The following is a 22,708-nucleotide window of genomic DNA, read 5'->3' as shown; positions in this document are numbered from 1 at the left end:
AATGAAGACTTATGCGATGAACCAATGCCTAAATGCTGTGGAGGGTGAGACTATTCATCAGAGACCCATTATAATACATATCAAAATGACATAAGCACTTGATAATGTAGGAAACAGCAGAGAATTGTACATAATCATTTGCATGGATGTACCAAAGCATCTGCAACTTGTTCAAAGAAATGAGAAACTGCTTTTTTGATGTGCACAAGTGATGCAATGATTTGAATATTTAACAAGTAGTTTTGAGAATTTCAATTCTGATCTGAGAAATGTACCAAAGCGACTACGAAAAACTGTAACTGTGTATCTGGACTTTTCTGGAAATGTTGCTTATATTACGTATAATGAGATTGTTTTAACTAGACAAATACACTTCTTTAATTTAGAATTTTTGCAGTGTATTATGGGTTGTTGTAAGAAGTGCACCTTGTAGCGGAGAGCTTTAGAAATATTTCGACATGTGCCAAAGCAACTGAGAAATCTGGAAATCAAAGCTGCAAGAATCTGATCAAGCTGTTGAGTTTAGGTAAACTGTGTCGTCTTTTGCAGCCAGTGTGACAATGTAGTGAGTTATTAGAGAGCACATTCTCAGAACATCATCATTGTCAAGCTCTTGTACCAGCATCAGACTGTTTCACAGGCTCTGAAATTCTGTTGAGTCTAAATTTAATCCCCTTTAGTCTAAACATACCTACAAGTTTCAACTTTCAGCTTGGGATGCAAGAAGCTGAAAGTAAATTTTGGTTAGAGGAGGAGGTGTATCTGACTGAGCTGAGCCCTTCATACGCTCAAACCAACAGCTTTGAGAGCTGAAGGGCTGCAGCTTGAAGGAGAAGTGACTGAATCCTGCCAGAGATAGAAACATGTGTCACAGTAATCTTGACTTATGTCTGAAGTGACACAGTGTAGTTTTACAGTTGCACTAAACTTTGACCACCTTGTTACTGTCACAAAGAGCTGACTACATCTTTGTTTCTGTGTCCTGTCTGACTGTCCTTACTGCAGTGACCACCACCACCCCGTCTCCAGGTGTGAGTCATGCGAGGCGCTGCAACGACTCAGAGAAGGCCTACTGTGTGAATGGAGGAGACTGTTACTTCATAAATGGTATTAACCAGCTGTCATGCAAGTAAGTTGGTTGCTCAGTTGCCCTGTCCCCCTCAGTCATCAACGTGTAGTTGCTCCCACTGTCTCTCCCTCCCTCCCTCTCTCTTTCAGTCTGCCTCTCTGGTCTCATGCACTGTGTTGCTGGTCACTGCACCACCTGTCTTTTGTTCCCTGGTTGTAGCCTCCCCACATACATGCACCTGTAGCCCAAAGAGCTATTCACACTCATCTCTCAGGTTCAAACAGTTTGAGATATTACTACAGGGGGGAAAGGTTTTAAAAAACAAGCGGATGGCTAAAACAGATGTGACTGTCGTGCATTAAGAATGTGATATCTTACAGAGTTTATTGTAGTTTACTGTGAGGGAGGTATGCTTTTGACAGGAGCTCCTCGAATCATCTTTTGTAATGGGAGAAGTGAAAAAGTGATTTAATGTTGACAACGTTGAAGCTTTTCATCAATCTGAAATCATTCTGATGACAGATTCCCCACATTGGGTGTGGCATCAGTTTAGCTCTATGTTTAAAGTATAGGCTTTATTCCTTGTCGCAGCAGCTGAGGGTTTGATTCTGACTCTGGCCCTTTGCTGCATGTTGTTCCTCTCTTCTCCAGCCGTCCCTTTCAAATAAAGACAGAATGACCCAAAATATAACTTTTAAAAAACACAACTATTTTATCTCTATATTGTTGTGAGGATGTCTGCTCCTGAAGCTGTTAAACATGCCACAATTACCTTTTGAATGTTCCTTCCTTGTTAGCTTTTTACTAAACACAGAGTGCCAAAGCATCGTTCTATTTCTATCTTTGGTATGAACCTTTCTACTGCACTGAGATCTGGGATGATGTAGCTAACACTTTGTGGTGCACATATACCTCACACAGACACAAAGCAGCCTATGTTTTGTGTCACAATGTGACATGAGTTACTTGACTTATAGAGAAAATTTTAGTTTGACATACACAGCTGAGACCTTACAAACTTTAGCCTTGGCTTTTCCCCGTCACAGTTTGTGTCACTGTGTTTCCTGTTGAAGGGGAAAGACAGGATGAGCTGCTTGACAAGTCACTGGCCACAATAATGGCAAAACTGGATTGTAAATATAGAAGTGGTGATGCCATAATTATTTCTGTAGACTGAGAGATGTTAACAGGGTTCACTGTGAGCTAAATATCTTTGTCTCCTAAACTATTAGCATAAACTGCATTACTTCCTATGAGGGGGAGGATTTTTCCCAAGAGAGTGACAGGACTTGTAGTGTTTATTTTTTCAAATGAATCACTGCTGTGTTAAATCTATCAGAAAGATGAGATCATTGAGAGTTAAAACCTTTAAATAAGCTTTGTATTGGGAAGGTGGTTTAACAGTTAAAACTTGACTGGAACACAGAAAATGAACCTTGAGGAATGTGCACGGTCTGAACTGGGCATTGTAGTCTTTCAGTTCCAGCACAAACCCTTCCCCTGAAGGTGTGGATAACAGATAGCATGTACTGTAAAGTCGTATAGGATCAACAAAGTGATGTCATGCTTTTTTTACAACTGGATCCTCTGATCTTTTGTTGTCTCGCCTGCGTGCATGTTCACTCTTTGTTTCTTAACTTCCATCGCTGTCTCTTTCTGAGAGAGATGGCATGTCTAGTCATTTAGGAGTTTGAAATGTGCAGGATTGTTCAGCATGATTCTGATACATGAACAGCATCCTCCATGAAAGTAAAGAAAGCTAGCGAGATAGCAGCACATCAGTCAACGTTTTCTGGAGAGTAGCTGTAGCTTCTCAGCTTTGTCATCGTTTGTTGCTTTCTCTTTTGGGCCAGTGGATCACAGGATGGAAATAAGACTGCTGCCTGCAGACTGAGGAGAAATGTAGACTCCCTTTGGGAGCATAGACAAGGACTGCTTCTTAGTTTGAGCTTTGTCGGTAAAATATACCTTTTTAAAGCTCATAGATTGTATTTTTAGATGTTGTTAAAAATGACTAATTTCCCATTTAAACCAGCAAAGTCACTTTCTCTGAATGACCCCACAAAGGCTTCATGTTCAGATTGGTATTGATGACTGGTTCTGATGTCCACGGCCTTCTTTGCTTTGCTGGTTTAGTTTTACGAGCCTTGTTTGATGCTTAGAACAAAATGAACCACAGGCTTCTTTTATTTCAGATGTTTTGGGAGGGTTGAAAGCTTGCTTTTTTTAGCCCTTCTATTTGTTCTTAGTGATGAAATAATGGTGCCGTTGGTAAAGAAAGGACAGAGAGAATTTTCAGATAATGAAAAGTTGCAAAAAAAAAAGGGAGGGGGGGGGGGGGGGTGGAAGATAAGAAGAAATGGTATACACTGAACGCTCTGCTGGCATAAGGGCTGCTTCTGCTCCAAGTGTCTCCCACCTCTCCTTCCTTGCTCTATTTATAACTCTATGGGAAAATGCTGAGTCGGCTTTTCTGAGGTTTTTTGCTGTAATTGATTCAAAATGCAAGTTGTCTTTTTAGTGGTAAGATACAGGGTACCCAGGCAGTTATATGGACAGTCTTGGTAGGGGGTTAAGAAAGAGGTGCTTCATTTTGCACTGGATACATATGCTGAGTGAACTCTAAATCACTGTAACAAGCACAGTCGGGTTATAAGATCCAGAAAGCTTCTGTTCTCTTTTAATGACTGTAATGGTGACACACCCATAAGATCAGAACGCTGTGGTTTGTCAGTCGTGATAAGTCATCTACAGAATAATTTTCACGGCATTGGTAAAAGATTTTCTATAACATGCCTCTTTTTCATTAGACTGCAGATTAAGCTCAATCTACTGTCACTTAAAGCAATAAAGAGATTGAATCATTTTCTCTGGCTGAGTAAAAGACATGAAACCCGTCATAACACAGAGCCCAGAGCATTTAAGGATCTGAAGCCCTTTCTGTAAAAGATTGTTCTGCAAGTTGGAATGAGGTACTGTGGTGTTGGTGTTGTTTTAAGTGGGGTTGTATGAGGTACTTGTCAATAGTGATGTCAATAGTGTGTTGTCCACAGGGTGTACTGGTCAGCTCTGCCCTTTGTTAAAAACTGAAGCTCGGCTATCAACCGCGTCAGAAGGGGTCAAATCTACCACATAATATATCTAATCTCACGAAACTTTGGCTCAGTCACTAATGCTGTGGCGGTGTAAGTGTGCACTCTATTTAGAACAATTCTAGTGCTTCACTTTGCCATCAGAGAGTGTGTTTGTTTTGCAGCTTTTGCAAACGTGTTCCTCCACCTGCAGCTTCAACTTGACTTCTGCTCAGCGCACGGATATATTGTGAATTTTGAGCAACAAATGCAACACATTACCTAGCTGACATAGTTATTTCAGTGCAGTTCTCCCCTTTAAAAGCTAACACACAGTTTTTTGATAAGGTAAACCCATCAAAAGAGATTAGAACTTACTTTGAAGACATATTTCCATTCAGCTTTTTTACTTCTCTGATATAACATCTGAAAGTTGAAGAAAGTTCGTAAGACAGTGTCATCATTAAATAGAGAAGGGATTCCAATCACAAGTGCTTTTTAGTCACATTTACACTCTCGTTATGCTTTTCAAAGTAAAAACCTGATCTATGTTTTCTGTGATGAGACTACCTGCGGTTTTACACCATGCTTTTATTCTGAAATTTTGTCTGGGACAGTTCTTTGGTGAGTTATGTCACTTGCAAACCTCTTTAGCTCTTTCGTGGGTCCCTGCTAAACTTTCTGTGACTGAAATGTTGTTGTAACACGTCGGCCATGGGAACATTGTTAAAATGTGAAGAGGGGAAATTTGGGAGTTGCAGCAACACAAAGACAAATTGTAACAAAAAGGTTAATACAACAAAAGAGTAGATAGAATAATATATATGAGATGACATAAGAGGAATGACATGTATGAAGTTAAAAAAAACAAAGACATTTTTTATCGTGTATAGTTAATGGCCTTACTTTGGGTCAAACTTGTGAGTGAATGATGATGCATGGAGGCTCTACTGCAAAAGAGTCACTCGATGTAGGGAGGATAGTTCATTTATTTCAAAATTTAAAATAGTTAACTTTGAACATGAGGTAGTTCATTTAAGGTTTTCAGTGGACTGAGCCTTAAGCATGCTCATTTTTACAGTGAACTTTCACAGCACTGGTCTTGGTATAGTGATTTTCATATTCAGTCATCAGCCACCCATCCTGAAACAAACCACATTCTGCAGCTGCATGTAAACTGTTGCTGTTATTGTGCCCTCTGTCTCTCTCCTTTCTCTCCCTCTTTCTCTCTTTCTATCTGTCTTTCTGTCCTGTGTCTGTCTGTCTGTCTGTCTGTCTGTCTGCCTGTCTGTCTGTCTGTCTGTCTGTCTGTTTGTCTGTCTGTCTGTCTGTCTGTCTCTGTCTGTCTGTCTCTGTCTGTCTCTGTCTGTCTCAGTCTCTGAATGTGTGTGCGCAGTTAACATTTTGATTTTACTGAAAAACAATTCGATTTTACACATCCTCCTTTTTTGAACCTAACACTAATACTGCATGACAGAGAGCAAGAATGTTCTTTTTTTGCATGTGAAGGACCCAAAGGCTTTTTTGAGCCATTTTGATTTCAGACTGGGTTTCTTGCTACTGAAAATTCTGCTTTATATAAACTTCGAATGACCTCTGCAAGGCACGTTCAAAGACTTTCTGACCACTTGTTGTTAGTTGATATACAAGTTAATATAGATATATACTCAGCTTTGTACTTATAGACTAATAGGCCTTGCAGATAATACCCCAAAAGAGACAGTGATACAGTTCATACATTTCAAATTCACTCTGCATTTCATTTGTCAATAAGTCAGTGAGCTGATTTATTAAGTACATTATTTGTGTTAAGTTATTGGAAAGTTTCACTGAAATGGCTACAGTCAAAATGATATGTTAAGAAATAAAAAGGATGTTCTGAGGCATCTTTAGGCATTATTTCAGAAAGGCTGGTGTGGGTTTGTTTGTTTCCTAGGCAGTATTGCTGCAGATAGCATGTGCAACAAGCTATCAAACGGCTGACTGTGACTTGTATTGCTCATTTTGACAAACCACTTCAGGATCACACTTTTCTTGTGCTCAGTCTTTGAGGCTTGGACCCACAGCGTTTTTGTGTAAGTTCCGTATCATTGCTCTCATTGACCTTATTTTTCTAGCTCCTCATCATCAGCAGGAAGACTGAGGCTGTTTTCGAAACCGCCTACTATACTAGCAGTATGTACTGATTTGGCCAAAATTCAGTATGTAGTATGTAATATGTGAACAAGAGCAAAATCAGCAGTATGCCAAAACTCCCCGGATGTCTACTGATTCGGGAAAATTTCACAGTATGCATCGGACCAGTCTGCCTCGCGTACTGTTTCCCACAATGCACAGCGCTTGTTCCGCTTTTTCTTTTCTCATCTTTTTTTGACGGGGGGAACTCAGTTTTTAGGTGCTGTGGAAATTATTAAATTACATATAAACCACTTCTTAACTTTTTAAATTATAAGTGATGCTAAAGAAGCAGTTTCGACATCAGCTTGGCCGTTGTTTACTTCCGCATTCCGAAACCGGAAATTCAGTGACGTCTGGTCCGGCGCACTGCAACACAGATCCAACAGAACAGTCGTACTACATACTAAATTCAAACGCAGTATGTAGTAGGAAGTAGGTACTGCCTACTACATTAGTAGGTAGTATGTAGCAGGCTGTTTTGAAAACAGCCAAAGTCGTAGGATGTAGGAGCACTTCACAGCAAACACGACAGATAGTAATTTCTTTGGTAGAGGAGAAGCGAAGCTAAAAGAAAAGTGACGATTGGACTTGAAAAAGTTTTACATTTACTAGATTCTGATAAAAATGCTCTGAATAAATGCTTACATTGCTAAATGAATACATAAATAAATAAATAGATAAATAAATAAATGAATAAATGAATACATGAATAAATGAATAAATAAGATTAGGAATAAATAAAAAAAATGAAAAAATAAATGCATTGCACAGCAAGACAATTTGCCCCTATTCAATTTTTTATCACAAGCGTTTGATTCCTTGCGCAAAGCATGCTGAGATACCTAGCATCCTGCACTTAGCTAGCAGCGCCACTTTTATAATAGCTTTTCCCCTGCATTGTGCCACAGTCATCCATGTCAACTAAAATTTGGTGTACTATTTATTGGTTTGATTGAAATTTCTCCACAATTCAAGCCAACAGCTGACCCGTGAGACTGATTGGACAGAAGTAAGCCTTTGAGCCTGACCTCAGAAAAACAACAAACTCTTACCATACACATGGATATCTTAATATTTGTAGATCCCTCTCTATGGATCCTGCATGGCAGAGCTGTAGCAATAGTCAGGTGTAAACAGACAGCCAATGGAGAGGTCTGTCTAAATTGTAACTGAAGACTTGTATGTGTTTATAGCACTTGGAACAAATCCATGCAGACTTCTAGCCATTAATAACTATGTACACACTTGTACACATACAAATTGGTTGATTTGCAGATCTGTATATGCATTTGTGGATTTATTTACTCATTATTAGATCTTTTTGCACATGTGCAAATTGTGTAGCTACAGTAACAGCTCCATAATCTCCCTGTAATTGATGACCGACACAGACTTTACTCTGATGCGCTCCTGAGTCTGACTAAGTGCAGTCCATGTTAACCTTGTGGCTATTTTGCAGACATGTTATAATGAGCCTTCCTATAGAAATATTTATGTTCTTATTATCTGTTTGCTTATCTATTTCATTGCGCTTTAAGTCAGGGCTTGGAAAGGGAATGCGTTGAATCACACCCCATGATCAACAACCAAGACAGTAGTGAGGGTGTGTTTGTTTGTGTGTGCCTGTGTGTATCCGTGTTTGTGTGTGAGAGGGGTTGAGGGCTAGAGACTACACCTTTAATCCCTCCTCATCCCAACCCCACCATCATATGACTCTCATGACTCTGATGATGTCCTAACTGCAGTGATGGCATATTGATGGCAGTGATGTCACAGTATGCAGGTCATATCTCTCTGTAGCTGGTGGATTGTGCTGTTTCTAATCCCTCATCTCTCTGCTCTCTTATGTCCCCCTCTCTTCTCCCCTCCCTCTCCTCCCCATTTTCTATCTGTATTTGAGTTCTTCTCCTCCTCTCCTCCCACTGTATCTTTTACCCTCCCAAACCTCCCTTTCCTCCTTTTGTGTCTTGTTTTCCCTCCATCAGGTGTCCCAATGACTATACCGGGGACCAATGTCAAAACTCCGTCATGGCCGGTTTCTACAGTATGTCCATTTGCTCTTGTCTGTCTCCTTCTCACTGAGATGATGCATGCTACATTGGAGGGGTTGGATGGAGGGTGTGTTCTCTGTGTGTCTTTATGTTTACAAACCTGCTAATGTATTTCATGCAAAATTAAGTAATGTGAGTTTAAGTTTGCATGCCTCTGTGTCCACCCCTTCCTCTCACTGTCTCTCCTGGTTCCTCTGTGGTGCTCCTCTGGTCACAAGAAACAAACAATCAGTATTTTAGAAATCATACATAGGATGATATTGATATAAAATCGTAACCTAAAAAGCTGATTGAAAGCCCAAAAAGCCCCCAGAATTGACCACTCATCGATAAGCACCATGTTTTATAGGCTATGTTTGTGAAATTTCACATTTCTTTGCTGCTGAGCGGACTGATCCAGAGAACTGCACTAAAAGAAACAGAGGAGACAGAGAATAAACACAATATGCAACACAGAGGTTAAAGGTATGTTTTATTGGCACACCTTTCTTTGATGATGGTCCATCGGTGCTTCTTAGATGTCTAGAAGTACAGTTTTAAGACGAATCTTCTTTGTGTGGTTTTATTTTTTGATTTTAATGTTTTAGAGGCAGCACAACACATATTGATTCATATACATTTGAGTTGAGTTTCTTAATGTCATGTTGATGGATCTGTTCTTTACTGAGAGATTCAGATAAAACTCAATGCAGTGAGTGTTGTTGTCACTGCATCCATGGATCATTTGATAAACTCTGTCTTGATAGCATGTTGCTAACTGCTGCTTGAAGTGTTTAAAGGTTGACTTCTGATGGTGTCACATGTTCTGATCCTCCTCCAAACAGATTAGTTCATTTTTAGGAATAGTTCAAAACACATGTATGAAACAACAACCAGGAAACAGTTACTTTGGCTTAGCTGAAGGAGTGCAAACATTTAGCCTTAGCCTTACCAGAGGTAACCATATAGACCCACCAGCACTAAAAGCTTTCTGATAAGCATGCTATTTATTTTGTTTAATTGTTACTCAGTTTCAAGAGAAAGAGTGAAAGCCATGTCCAGCTACTGTCTGTTTTCTTTTTCATCTCCAGATCACCTCGAAACAAGCGGTGGTCTTTTTTTATACAGTGAATATATTTAAGACAGTTTTGTCTCCCTACTTCCAGTCTTTATGCTAAGCCAAGCTAACCATCTCCTAGCTTTATTTTCATATTTAGTGCACAGTAAAGATAGAAGTATCAGTCTTCCCATCTGTCTGTAGGCCAAGATGCAAATGTGCAGATGTCTTGGTTTTTCAAACTGTTGCATCGGGATGCAAGTGGACATTTTTTGTCACTCCTGCAATTGCTTGGGCAGTGACTCTAAAACACCTAAAGTCTGTTTTTGAATAATCAGAAAATAAAAATAAATGTTGCCCTGCACAAAAAGTTCCTGTAGCTTCGGAAAAGCTGGTACAGAAAAAAAGTTCTTGTGCCTCCAGCAGCAGTGCAGGCACTCTTTACTGGCCAAGCAATCACAGGAGGATAACACAGAGGTATCAAACGTCATATAATCCAAGGGTTTAACTCTTTTGCACCAAGTTACACTGTATTGCTTTGTTGTTTGTCTGTTCTTGAAGTTACTGAACTGAATAATGTCAAATGTTTACCAGGAACAGTAAGGTTTCATTCTCTCTGTGATGTCTGCTTATTTTGACCCCATCAGGCCGTGTGTACATGCTAAACTCTGTCTGTGTGACGATGTGCTTTTATTTTGCATTGTGACGCTCCTTCCCTTGGCTGAAGGAGCCTTTTCTGCTGTTTAAATCCATATTATTTTTTCCTGCCTGCTTTTCCTCAGTTTTAAAACATAGGTTAGGAAAGGTTAGTGTGGACAGTGGTTTGACTTGTCACATCGGCATCCCTCTAATTTGATAGTAATGCATGCAGTGCCACAGAAACAGTGAATTCTGAAAGATGATTTGTTTAAAAATCATATGAGAGGTTATAGACGTAATATGAAGCAGTTAGTGATGAGAAAAGTGCTAAAAATATAAATATATGGCACAATTCCAGTTAGTTAAACCAGATCAAGCACCCAACCCCATCTGCAGCCTCATTGACTACACTGTGTTTTTACGTTGGAGAGTAACCCACTGCTTTTTATCTTTTTTTTCTTGTGCTTCTTCCTTTGTCTTGTTTTGTTTTTCATTTCTTTTAATGTTGTTTACTCCAGAAATGAGGTCTAGTAAATATAGCAGTAAGTGATGTGGCTTCTTGTCTTGCTGTCCATGTCCGTCTGTCTCTGCATGCGTTTTCCTGCCTGCTGGCTTCTCTTTTCTTCTGCTTATGTTCATTTTCTCCCTTCACTTTGGATTTGGTTTGGTTCTGTTCCTGTCATTTATGGGGGTTACAGAGCTGAGGCTGTCTGAGTTGTCTGTCTGTTACTGGACGGTACACATGTCAATTGCTTATGGCTGACAGCACAAATTAATTTATATACTGGTTCAGTGTATACAGGACATGAAATACTATATCTGCTCCAAAGTGGACATTACTCCTGACCCTATCTGTCTCTCTCCTCTTATCACGACAACTTATGCGCTGGCAGAGCTTCTCAGAATTGAATTTATGGGTATGGATCATTGTTATTCATTTTGCTGTGCTTAAAGGGTTTGCCAAGAACCTCTCACAGTCACACATTAATGTGCCATCTTCTTACTAAAACCAACAAATGGGTCCCCTTCAACCTGTCCCTCTTCTCCTCCTGCCCACTAACCTGCTTTTAAGACATGTAACATCCCCTCTCTGCATGCAATCTTTGACACATTTCAGAAGGTAGACTGAAGGGGAAAAGACCAATCCCTTGCATATTAATGAAAGAAGAGGTAGGGTTGATTCAAACACAACACATTGGGCCAAGCGTAAAACAAAATTGAGATTATTTGTAGAAAACCTCAAAGCAAAAGCTTCTCTGAGACTGTTTCACATTGTAGATGAACACATATCAGGCTCATCCTCTGTGTTCTAGCAGCGTGCACATTTAGCAGCCCATCAAGTAAAGACGTGCAAGCTTTGAGCATCTTTTAAAATGTTTCCAAAAGGAGGCAAAAGACCTGACCACATAGTCAGGCCTTATTATTCTGCCCTTGATTGACTTAGTGTCAGAGTACAGAGCTCACCTGTCCCAAATCAAGATTGCTGTGAGTTCCAGTGTGCCAGCCAGTTCACATTCCCATTTCCCCAAACCTTTCTTTATCGGAGCACTGTGACACACGCACAATGCCAGGCCAAGGCTCCTGCAGGCTTTTATCAATCCCAACAGAGACTCTTTATTTAGAACAGCCCGTTTGCTCCCCCACACCCTTACCACCACCACCACACACACACACAAACCAACGCGCACACACCTTTACCTCCAGTTGTGTGTCTAGCTTTTTTAGGGGGGTGATGACTTGAGTCAGAAGAATGGTTTTGATACAAATGTCTTTGTTTCAAGCTGATTTCAGAAATTAATCACTCAATGCACATTACTGATACATCTAATTTTATTCTAACAAGCTTTAAAATTAAATACACAGATATATACACTGACCAACAGTCCTCAACTGTTGATGTACACAGATGTCACTGTAACATTTAAAGACTAAACAGAGAGGAAACAATAGAAACAGAAAGTTCACGACAGGAGAAACATTAAAAGTCATCAGAGATTGTTGTCCATGACCAACAATCCAAGGACCTCTCTAATCCAGCTTTAGTCCTTAAGGGAAAGAAGTCAGGTCAATCTTTGGAGCCTGGGGACTAGTTTTTCCCTGGGTCTCTCTCCTGGTCACGGCCCTGCTGCCCCTCTAAGCACCCCCCCTCCCCCCCGACCCCTCTGTCCATGTCCTTCTGGTCCTCCTGGCTCATCACGTCCCTCCCTCTGTCCCTCCTGTTCTGTTGTGTTGCTCCCTCCACTATCGTATTGTTGCACTTGCTGTTCTGACGCAGAGTGTTACACCACAGCAGGCCCAGAATGGATTTAACCTTATTGATATTGACAAGCTGCATTTGTCATTAATGATATCTCCAATCTAATTATCACAGGTCCAGATGTTAATTATGGATACTGTCCATGTTACTATCTGAGTTTGAAATTGAAAAGCGAAAAAATGGGAATGTTGTAGTAAGTCAAATGTTTTTCTTTGCGCATTTATAGGTCATTCAAATAACTTCAGAAGAAACATCTATTTGTCTGGTAGCTTATATGTGTTTCAGGTGTGGCAGTGATACATCAGACTATCTGAAGCCTAAAAAAGTCTTTGAAATGTATACATGATACTAATTTCCAAATAACTGATATACATTTTAGAATTTAGAAATAAATCTGTACCACTGTAACGCCGTCATTTTAGCATGTGTCCCTAGTTGTCATGTCTTGTCTCTGCATTAAATATAAACCTAATATACTTAACCTAACAGGGACACCTTCTGCTGTGCGTCTTAATCACACCATAACCGGGGTACAACTGAATACAGGATATCCGTGACCAACTCACTTCACTGCGGGAAATAATATCACTCCACCAGTAACTTTTGGTAACCTTAAAAGGAAAATGAATTATTCAAAATATTACACTAAATGGATAAACTGAAGACAATTGAAAGCATCTTTGTTGTCATTAAATCAAATAATGCAAATTATCTTACTTACAAAACAAGAACCAAAAAAAAGTAATACTTCTCGTCTAACTCGATCAAATGATAGCAGAATATTTTCAAAAAGTTATTTGAGGACAACTTTTCTCAAGAAATCAACTCGTTGTTTTAACTATTTTTCTTCTAGTAATAATTATTAAATTTGAGGTCCAAAAAATAAAAATACATATTTTAATTGAAAATGTATACGTTGCTTAAATTATCTCTATACATTTTTTAGAAAACCTCCAGTGGTTAGTTTTCTCACTTTGTAGAAATGTGGAAGGGTCTTTGAGGAACTCGGAGCATCATCATCAAGTGTGCTTACTCACAGGTCCAATAAAGCAAACGTCTCGATATCCAACCACTCCTTTAATTGATGCTATTTACTGATGCTAATTCATTTAATAGCTATTAATAATGCTTATTGATAAGTACCAATTTGGGACATGCCATTGTTTATTCTACCTTTTTATCACCACGATCAGAAGACCTCCAGTCTGTCATTTAAGAGCTCTGTGAATCAGACTTGATAGTGTAGCAGATCTGTGCCTGTTCACACATAAAACATTACAAAGTGATCATTAAAGACCGTTTTCTGATTAAGGTCGAAACAGAGATAAATATGATTTTTTGTCAATCACAAACTTTCTTTTGCTCTCTGGCCGTTGTGGTGTTAACACTTTGAACAGAAAATGCTTTATTTAATTTTTTCATATGGACGACCTCTTTGTTGTGGCCCACCTTCATACAGGCATGCTTTCATATTCCCTGCAGCACCATCTGTAGCATCACATCCCACCGTGTGAATCAAGTTGTACAGGGACAGTAGATAGTCTTTGTCAGCACATAGGGTTACAACTTTGCTGTGTAAACTTGTACAATTACTCTTAGCACTGTTTTGCTTATATAACTGAGAGTCATGTAGCATGATAGAGCAGGTGATGATTAATGACATCACAGGTGACAGGATAGTCATTATTTAGAAATGTGTTAATAAAGTAGCCATCAATGGAGTAGTGCTCATGCTGTATGTGTGTGTGTGTGTGTGTGTGTGTGTGTGTGTGTGTGTGTGTGCGTGCGTGCGTGCGTGCGTGCGTGCGTGCGTGTGTGTGTACTCTTGTCTGTTGTGTTTTCTGTGTGCTATACATCAATGTGTGCATGCATGTGACCGTGTGTGTGCCTGCATTTGTGTGTTTCCTTCCACAGAGGCTGAGGAGCTTTACCAGAGGCGTGTGCTGACGATCACAGGGATATGTGTGGCGTTACTGGTGGTCGGCATCGTTTGTGTGGTGGCCTACTGCAAAACCAAGTATGTGTCTTTAAGGGAATTATTAATGACTCCGCATATATTAAGGAAACCAAACCTCAAATTAACCTTCTGTAACCTTCTAGCTAACGTAAAGTTAAAACAGAAAACTCTACAGAGGAGCTGGTTTAGCTCAGCATGGAGGGCAGGCAGCTCATGAACAGAGGATATAGTTCTCATTTGTCTGGTTGTGGGAACGATTCCTAGTCCTACTCTCTCCCCTCATGTCCTGTCTCTCTAAAGATGTCCTGTCCAATAAAGACTAAGTACCCAAAGTATAATCTAAAAAACAATTTGTCTTAATGACAATAAGAGACTTTCATTTGGTAGTAAAGTGGTATCATCAGCAAAATATACATAAAGTATGAAAAATAAAAACGTGTTGCAGGAAATGTCTCTGACTGTGTCTTTCGAAAATAATGGATTGGGCTTGAAGAAAAAAGTTCAAATGTTATTATTTTGCAGGCACAACATCCAAGCGAGGGTCATGTGATGAACTGTTTGATCTGTTACTCTTAAAAGACTGAGCTGGAGACAAAACACACACACACACACAAACATTTGAAACATTTCAAGCAACATTTTGAGACAAATAGTGGATCGGTATAAAGACAGCATGCATGCTTGCAGAGTTGGAAGGGAGAGATCGTGCTGCCTTGGCTATTTTATAAGATTATCCTGTGATTTTTTTTTAAATACATGCAAAATAGTTCAATGTAAAAAAATCCCCTCTACTGAACTGGATTCCATGGTGTCATTTTGAAATGTGCTTTGTCTCCAATCCTGACTGTAAGAGCACTGGATCCAACAAAGAGCTGAGATTACAACATGAGACAGGAAGCTGAACTGCTTTGACAATGTTTCCACGGTCATAACAAAATCAAGGGATGAGTTAAGGGTCAAAAACATGGTGATGAAAGTTAGGAAGAGAGAACTGTCTTCTAAAGAACTGTTATACTTGTGTACTTATTGTGCTGTCCTCACCCCATGTCTAGGAAACAGAGGAAGAAGATGCACAGTCACCTACACCAGAACCAGAATCCGTGTTTGGAGCAACCCAGCCGCAAGCTGGAAAATGGACCCAACCCCCCTGGACCTGGTCCGGAGGAGATTCCAATGGTTGATGTGAGTCTCAAGTGAAACAAAAAAAAAAACATCTGATACAATTAAAGATGATTCCAAGGTCAGGGAGACTGTGGGGATAAATGTCACCACCCCCTAATAACACTGCACTTCAATCTGAGAGTTTCATAATGTGGAGGGGCGGCTGTGGCTCAGGGGTAGAGTGGGTTGTCTCTCAATTAGAAGGTCAGGGAGTTATTGCCTAACTTTACCCCTCTTTCTCTCTCTCTCTCTCTCTCTCTCTCTCTCTCTCTCTCTCTCTCTCTCTCTCTCTCTCTCTCTCTCTCTCTCTATTTTCAATTCAATTCAATTCAAAGGGCTTTAATAGCATGGAAAACATATGTAATCATTGCTAAAGCTTAAAAAGAAATAAAACACAAAATTACCATCAATTACAGAATAATAAGATTAAATGTTAAAAAACAGAGCTGTATAGAAGGAAGAAAATCTATCTATCTATCTATCTTTAAGTTTGTTTCAGAGACAATCAAAACATTTAGGTGCATAACTAGCTATTTCGTTGACAATGTCCTTTTAACTTCTGATCATATCTGATAGAATACATATTTTGTATTCTCCGGGCTTATTTTATTCTCCTTTGGGTCAGTGGTGAAATGAATTCAGTTATTGGTCAGAGCTTTTCATCACCTAATTTTTCAATAAACAGTGATACAAGGTAAATGATCAGAATAGATGCTTCAACGCTGAAATAAGGAAAGGGAGACAAAAAGAAGAGATCAAGAAGATTCGTAGTGGTTATCAGATTCACGTGAGTGAACTGAGCAGGGTGCCTTTTGCCATCTCATGTCCCCTCGGGTAGAGTCACTTACTGGATTTATTTAACTATGATACTTACATTAAACTCCACTAAGAGGCTCTTACAGCATATAGACCAGTTTTACCTGCTTCAAACAAGAGAGTGTGCAAAGAAAACTTTGATAATAGACATCATGGGGAGATATTGTAGCACATACGCAACAAAGAGGTCAGGAAACACCTACCATTCTCCTGCAAACTACTGGCATGAGTCAGCATATCAGGGATACTGAAAACAGTGAGGAGGGAAAAGTGTTGAGGAGTCGTTTTAGGTCTTTAGAAAGTCATCTTCCCTTCACCAGGCATCACTTGTGTATTATGTTTAATGTTTTGTTACATGCATCAACTTTTGTTTTTATATGTCCATTTTTTTTTTTTGCAGTATATCTCAAAGAGCGTCCCAACAACAGAGTGTGTCATCAGCCATGGAGCTGAGGGAGCAGGCAACTACGCAGGGAGCCGAATGTCTACCCGCTCTCACCACTCCACTACTGCCTCACATGCTTCCAGGTAGAACAAACACACAGATGCAAATACTGGAGGTTCAATATTCCCGTTTATCAATTTTAAAAACTTAAAGTGAAAGTTAGCTGATAGCAAGTAGCCTACCAAACCTGCAGTAGCTCATTTAACTGCAGCTGCAGTTGAGTACTTGACTCTGAAGGTTGAATATTCATCTTTTGCAATTAATTCCCAAAACGTTATTAATCTTTAAGATTATATTAAGAGGAAAAAAAGACCATTATCACAGAGACAACACAGGAAACACACCTGTAGTTGCAGCGCTGTCATCACTGGTGCCATGTCAAGAAGGTCAGGAAAAAGGCAATACTCGTAGACTTCTACAAGGCACAGTTTACAACAAAATATTATTAAAGTCAACTTTTTTCATATAGCGTAGTAACAGATTTAAAAATCTGCCTGAATTATAATGTATGGTTTCAAGATGTCACGTCCCTCAGTGAGTTTTAGTCGCAGCAAATGTTGGTCAGTCTTAACTCATGTCTTGCCTTGGACATGTGATAATAAGTTAATCTTTGAACTGTTCATATTTCTTAATAAAAACACTTCTCTGTAGAGCTGGTGAGATTAAATGTTTTTCTGTTCAGGAGAGTCCAGCAGGGTAGACACGAGTTGTTAGTCTGGCTCGGCAATACTTTCTGATGTGTCCTCAGCTTTAAAGAAAAATATGAGTCTTTGGTTTGTTGATGCAACACTTTCTTAAAGTGTCCTTTTTTACTTTGTCTTGTTTTTACTTTTCTTGGCAGTCAGTGTACAGTCAGATTGTGTAGCCTTACAAAGCTGACTGTTTATTGTCAGTAAGATTTACTGAACTGAGAGTGCTGCAAAACTGTTCTTTTAACCAAATGTATTACTTTACCAGAAAGACCACGCTAACAAATGTGTAGTATCGTCTCCTTTCTTCCTCTGAATCCTCCTTCCTCATCGGTACTCTTGTCACCCTTTAACTGTCTTGCTAACACCCGTCCCCCTGTAGACATGAGGAGCAGACGTGGAGCATGGAGCGAACAGAGAGTTTGAACTCAGAGTGCCAGTCGGGTGGACTGTCCAGCTCAGTGGGAACCAGTAAATGCAGCAGCCCAGCATGCATGGCGAGGAGGGCCGCCCACTGGGGCTGCACGGATGTGTCCGGACCAGGGATGCAGTATGGGGATTCCTACGACTCCCTAAGAGACTCGCCTCACAGTGACAGGTGGGGCAGTGCAAATATGTGAGGACACTGGATACTCTATGTTTGTGTGTCTGTTTGTGTTTGTGTTGCTTTGTTTAATGTATCGTCACACCAGCCCCCTGCTCTTTAGTGACCCCAAGTGACTGTTCATTTTTGCCAATTTCACAATGCTGCAAGAGCTAAACCATAAATATACTGTATATTTTCATAAGGCTTTATAACCCAGGGTCCTCCTGGAAGATAGATGAGCTCTAAAAGTGTCCGTTTATTAAATTTGGTAACTTTTTGGTTGATTCTTTGTCGAAGCAGTACTCTCACCAGTTGTGTTACTGTCTTTGTTTTGTCTATAAGGTGAAAATCAACTCCGTGTTACTTGTGCCGATACTATTATTCTTGAAGGTCAAATACTGAAGACTTGTTTTACAGTTTTACTTTAATGTCAGCACTTTGACATAGAGCTTGGGTACGCCACTTTTGTAAAATGTGCAATGTAAGCAACATTTTTGAAAGTATCTGACGGAAATAAAAGTCGAAGCCACTGCCACAAACACGTGAACTCAAACTGCCTCGCTCATAGTTCATGATGAAGTCGGAAGAGTGATGCGGAGAGGCGTGCTGCCATCGCTGACTCTATAAAACTGCTTTCTTCTGCCTTCACGCTGTCACTACCTGGCTCGTTGTTATCTCTTTATCGCTCTCATGCACAGTGAATGCACTTTAGTAGGTAGGTGTGTACTTAGGCAGGCGAGAAAGGTACTGGCGCGGTGTTAGAGTGGGTCATCTCTCAGTCAGAGGGTTGGCGGTGGGATCCCCTGGCTCCTGCAGTCTGCAGTCCAAAGCGTCCTTGGGCCAGACATTGACCTCAATTGCTCCCAGTGGCACAGGCAGCAGCGTGTAAATACATGTGAATTGGATTATGGCCACTTTGTATTGCATCCTCTGCTATCAGTGTGCAGATGCGTGAGTAAGTGCTTGTAACAAAGTGAAAGAGTGGTCTGAAGACTGGCATGGTGCTACATGAGCACAGGTCTTTAACTATTAACCATTTAAAGGGCAGGTTAGCCATCCAGACATACATTTATTACAGAATTTGAGGAATGTTGTTATTGAAATGATAATTAGGAAACAGCTTTAGACCTTTACATTTGGAAAATAACTTGTCTGTGTGTCATATAACCTGTAATAATTATATTTATTTTTTCCTTTATTTTATAGTTTTTAACAAATTCAAAGTTTCCCTTTGTCTTGATTTGTATTCAATACATGATAATAATTTCCCTAGCAAGGACTTCAACATCAACAGGATGCATTTTGACAATGATTTATTGATTTAATTGGAATTGATTCTGAGTTGGATGTTAAGCTACTTGCTGTTACTGGTTTGGGGAAGCTTATTAGGGGATCCACCGTAGCTCCAATGCAGCACGAGGCTGTGGTAGCACATATTCAGAAGTGATTTAACTTCTTATGAACTGAATGAGGAGCAAGGTGGCTCCACAATAAGTGACTGTGCTAACGTCACCAGTAATCAAACTACTATGCCTTAGAGCAGGATTACAATATAAGACATCCTCAGACTGACCCCTTTGGGATCCTCTGGTGTCTTTTGGTACCAAACAGCAGAGAAAAGAATGCCAAACACATTGAGGGTGTGTCTTCAGCAGCTTGATGCCACTTTGAGCTTTGATAACAGCTTTTGAAATAAGTGTCATTAGTTAACCCCTGTGTGTGTGTCACGTGTTCCAGCTGTGATTCAGACCCTGTTTTAATTCAACACTTTGTTCTCCAGGTACGTGTCAGCGCTGACTACACCAGCTCGCCTGTCTCCCGTGGAGTTCCATTACCCTCCCTTGCCACCCCAGGTACCCACCTTCCAGATCACCTCACCAAACACAAGCCACGCTCTCTCCCTGCCTCCTGCCGCTGCAGCCTACAGCAGAGAAGACGACCAGCCACTGCTAAGATGCCCCGATGTATGTAGGAAAATATAGTATACATACACACTTAACCCTGATTTGACTGGTGATGGTGAAAATTTGCACCATTGAAAGATTTTAACTTTGAAGTAATGTTGTTTATGATTTGAAAATGAAAGACCAATTCAATCTGTCCCTCAATGTTTTGGAGTCCCTTTTCCTATCTGCTACCAATTTATACTGACTGAAGACTGCAGAAAATCCAGAAACATTGGTCATGCAGATATACTTGAATTTTAAAAAACCCACATGATATTACAAAAGGGCTTTTTAAAGCCAGGGATTATACCTAGTACTCCCAAGTCAACAGGGCCCTAAGTCACTTACCAGACTCTTCTCCTCTGTTGTCCACCTGTGGTGGAATAAATTGCCCAACTCCGTCCGATCAGCCCCTTCTACCTTTAAGAACAACCTGAAGACCCAGCTCTCTTGGAAACACTTATAAACTCAAGTTAGACTCTTCTCCTCTGTAGTCTCCAGTGAGTTACCAAACTACACTCGATCCACAGAGTCCTACTCTACTTTAGATAGAGTTTTATACGCTGCACTTGTGTGAATTACCTACACAATTAATACAATTAATGCTATGATGATGTTGATGACAAAGGCATTGGTGATGATGATGATAATAACGATGACCATATTGACATTATATAGAAATCTGCATGATGATTGATTTTGTTGCTGTGGAAATGATGACTTAGCACTTAGCTCTGCCCGTCAGCACCTGTCTGATTGGACTTGAAGCAGTCAGTGACACTAACTCGTGTTTTTTCCTCTAGTCTAGATCTTTGTTTGTGTCGTACTTACTCTAAATTGGAACATGGTAATAATTTCTAAATACAGAACAATTATTTTCCCTTTTTGGAAAACCGAGACATGTAGGATGTTTGACCAGATTATTCTTTAACCGGATGGTTCAAACACCAGTAATTGTTTCCTCCATGTTATTTGTTCATATCATGATATGTTTGAGCATATCATTAACAAAAACAACATTTTGAATAGTGTCCAGTTTTTACCAAACTCTCTTATCTCATTCACATTTTAGGACGGCAGTCTGTACAGGCAGCCCCGGCGTCCCAGGCGACCATACCTGACGGAGAGCACAGGAAGTCTACCATCGAGCCCTTACCGTCTCCCTGATGACGAGGCCTACGAGACCACGCAGGAGTACGCCTCCTCACGGGAACCCATCCGAAGCCGGCGTCGCCCGCGACGCAACCGCCTCAATGGACACATCTCCCAGCGTTCAGCAGGCCTACGGGACTACAGCTCACAGAGCTTTAGCCAGTCAGAGGAGGAGGAGGAAGAGGAGGAGGAAGAGGACGCTCATGGGGAGAGCACACCTTTCCTAAGTATGCAGAACATGAACATGGACCCGCCTTTAACTGTACCCGGTTACCGCTCAACATCTGGTGCAGACACACGGACTCACCGTGGGATAAGTCGAGTGGGGACACGCAACAACGGGCAAAGCCGTGGCTCTCAGTCACAGCGCTCCAAGGCTGACAACATGCCCCTTTAAGACCAAACATTTCCTCCACAGTTCACCTGCCCTCTTCACCTCACACACTCCCCTGGCTCCTACACACAAACCGTGGACTTGGGACCTGCACCTAGGAGAAATATTTTTATTTTGTATAACAGACAGAAATTCTAAACAAATGAAATATTTATTTTCATTTCAGCAAAAATTGTCTACTGGCTAACAGCAAAGACTTTTTATAATGGGGGGGATATTTATATGTAAAGTTTTTTGATTTACAGCATTATGAGAGATGAAAAATGAGAGAATTATGTGCCAATTTTTTCACAAGTTAGATTAATAGAATAATATTGTGGTGCCTTTTGCTGTATGCTGAAGTTGGAGGTCCCATTGAGTTTTTGTAGCCTTTCGTATAAAGACTCCTCGTTTTTATAGAGACAAACCCTTTTCCTTCCTTTTACTTTGTTTCTTCTCTTATTTGGGATATTTCCCTTTTTGAACTGTGATCTGATTATGTCATCATGCAATATTAATTCCTTCTGTGTAAAAGGTGTCTGTTTACATGAGAATGATCCATGCAATGCACTCCTTTCACAGGAACATCAGTCACTGACGCAACCGGATGTGTAGGGTAGTTTTGATCATTTTGGATGAATCACATGAGTTATTTATGTCCTCATTCCCTGCCTCTCAGTCATCTGTTCTTATTCCTTTCAAAACAAGAGTGTTAAGAGTTGTGAAGGGAAAGTGATTCCAATTTCCTGTGTAGGTGTTCAGGGTGATACCATGACATTGGTGGTGGTTGCAGTATGTATGTTTGTGTGTGTGTGTGTGTGTGTGTGTGTGTGTGCGTGTGTGTGTGTGTGTGTGTGTGTGTGTGTGTGTGTGTGTGTGTGTCTGTGTGGTGTGTGTGTGTGTCTGTGTGGTGTGTGTGTGTGTGTGTGTGTGTGTGTGTGTACACGTGTGCATGTGTGTTCGCACACCTCATAAAGCCTCATTTGGTTTTGGTGTGTGTTTACCTTGGAGGGTGTGGTCTCTTCTTTGACTGACATACTCCTACCACCAATCCTCACGCTGCCAAAAGCTCCATTGCACTGTTAGAACCTCCCTCCGTGAGCAGTCATTGGGTAGGGAGCTGCCGATCCAAACTGAACATAATACCGTTGTAATCCAGCCTGACTCTGGCCTCCCGTGGGCTGCCCGGCCCACTCGTTTCCTATGCCAGCAGCTTAGAGCCGCACTGTGTCTCAGGACTTCCCCATCACATCACAGCCAAAAGACTCAAAGCAGTGAGCGC

At 40.5% G+C, this 22,708-nt stretch overlaps 1 protein-coding gene across 1 annotated transcript in view; it reads left to right on the top strand.

Annotated features, from left to right (window-relative positions):
* nrg2b (neuregulin 2b) overlaps window positions 1–22,242 on the top strand; it is a 52,052-nt gene extending 29,810 nt beyond the window's left edge. The window contains exons 4-11 of the mRNA XM_034690300.1: window positions 1,006–1,129; window positions 8,304–8,362; window positions 14,216–14,318; window positions 15,311–15,440; window positions 16,636–16,763; window positions 17,752–17,967; window positions 19,736–19,919; window positions 20,974–22,242. Of these exons, the coding sequence (XP_034546191.1) occupies window positions 1,006–1,129; window positions 8,304–8,362; window positions 14,216–14,318; window positions 15,311–15,440; window positions 16,636–16,763; window positions 17,752–17,967; window positions 19,736–19,919; window positions 20,974–21,450 (1,421 nt within the window). The 3' untranslated portion in view covers window positions 21,451–22,242. The remainder of the gene's footprint in view (window positions 1–1,005; window positions 1,130–8,303; window positions 8,363–14,215; window positions 14,319–15,310; window positions 15,441–16,635; window positions 16,764–17,751; window positions 17,968–19,735; window positions 19,920–20,973) is intronic.
* The last annotated feature ends 466 nt before the right edge of the window (window positions 22,243–22,708 follow it).

This window comes from Notolabrus celidotus, chromosome 8 (genome assembly GCF_009762535.1).
Source record: "Notolabrus celidotus isolate fNotCel1 chromosome 8, fNotCel1.pri, whole genome shotgun sequence".
Lineage (NCBI taxonomy): Eukaryota > Metazoa > Chordata > Actinopteri > Labriformes > Labridae > Notolabrus > Notolabrus celidotus.
This window is presented reverse-complemented; position numbering and strand designations above follow the sequence as displayed.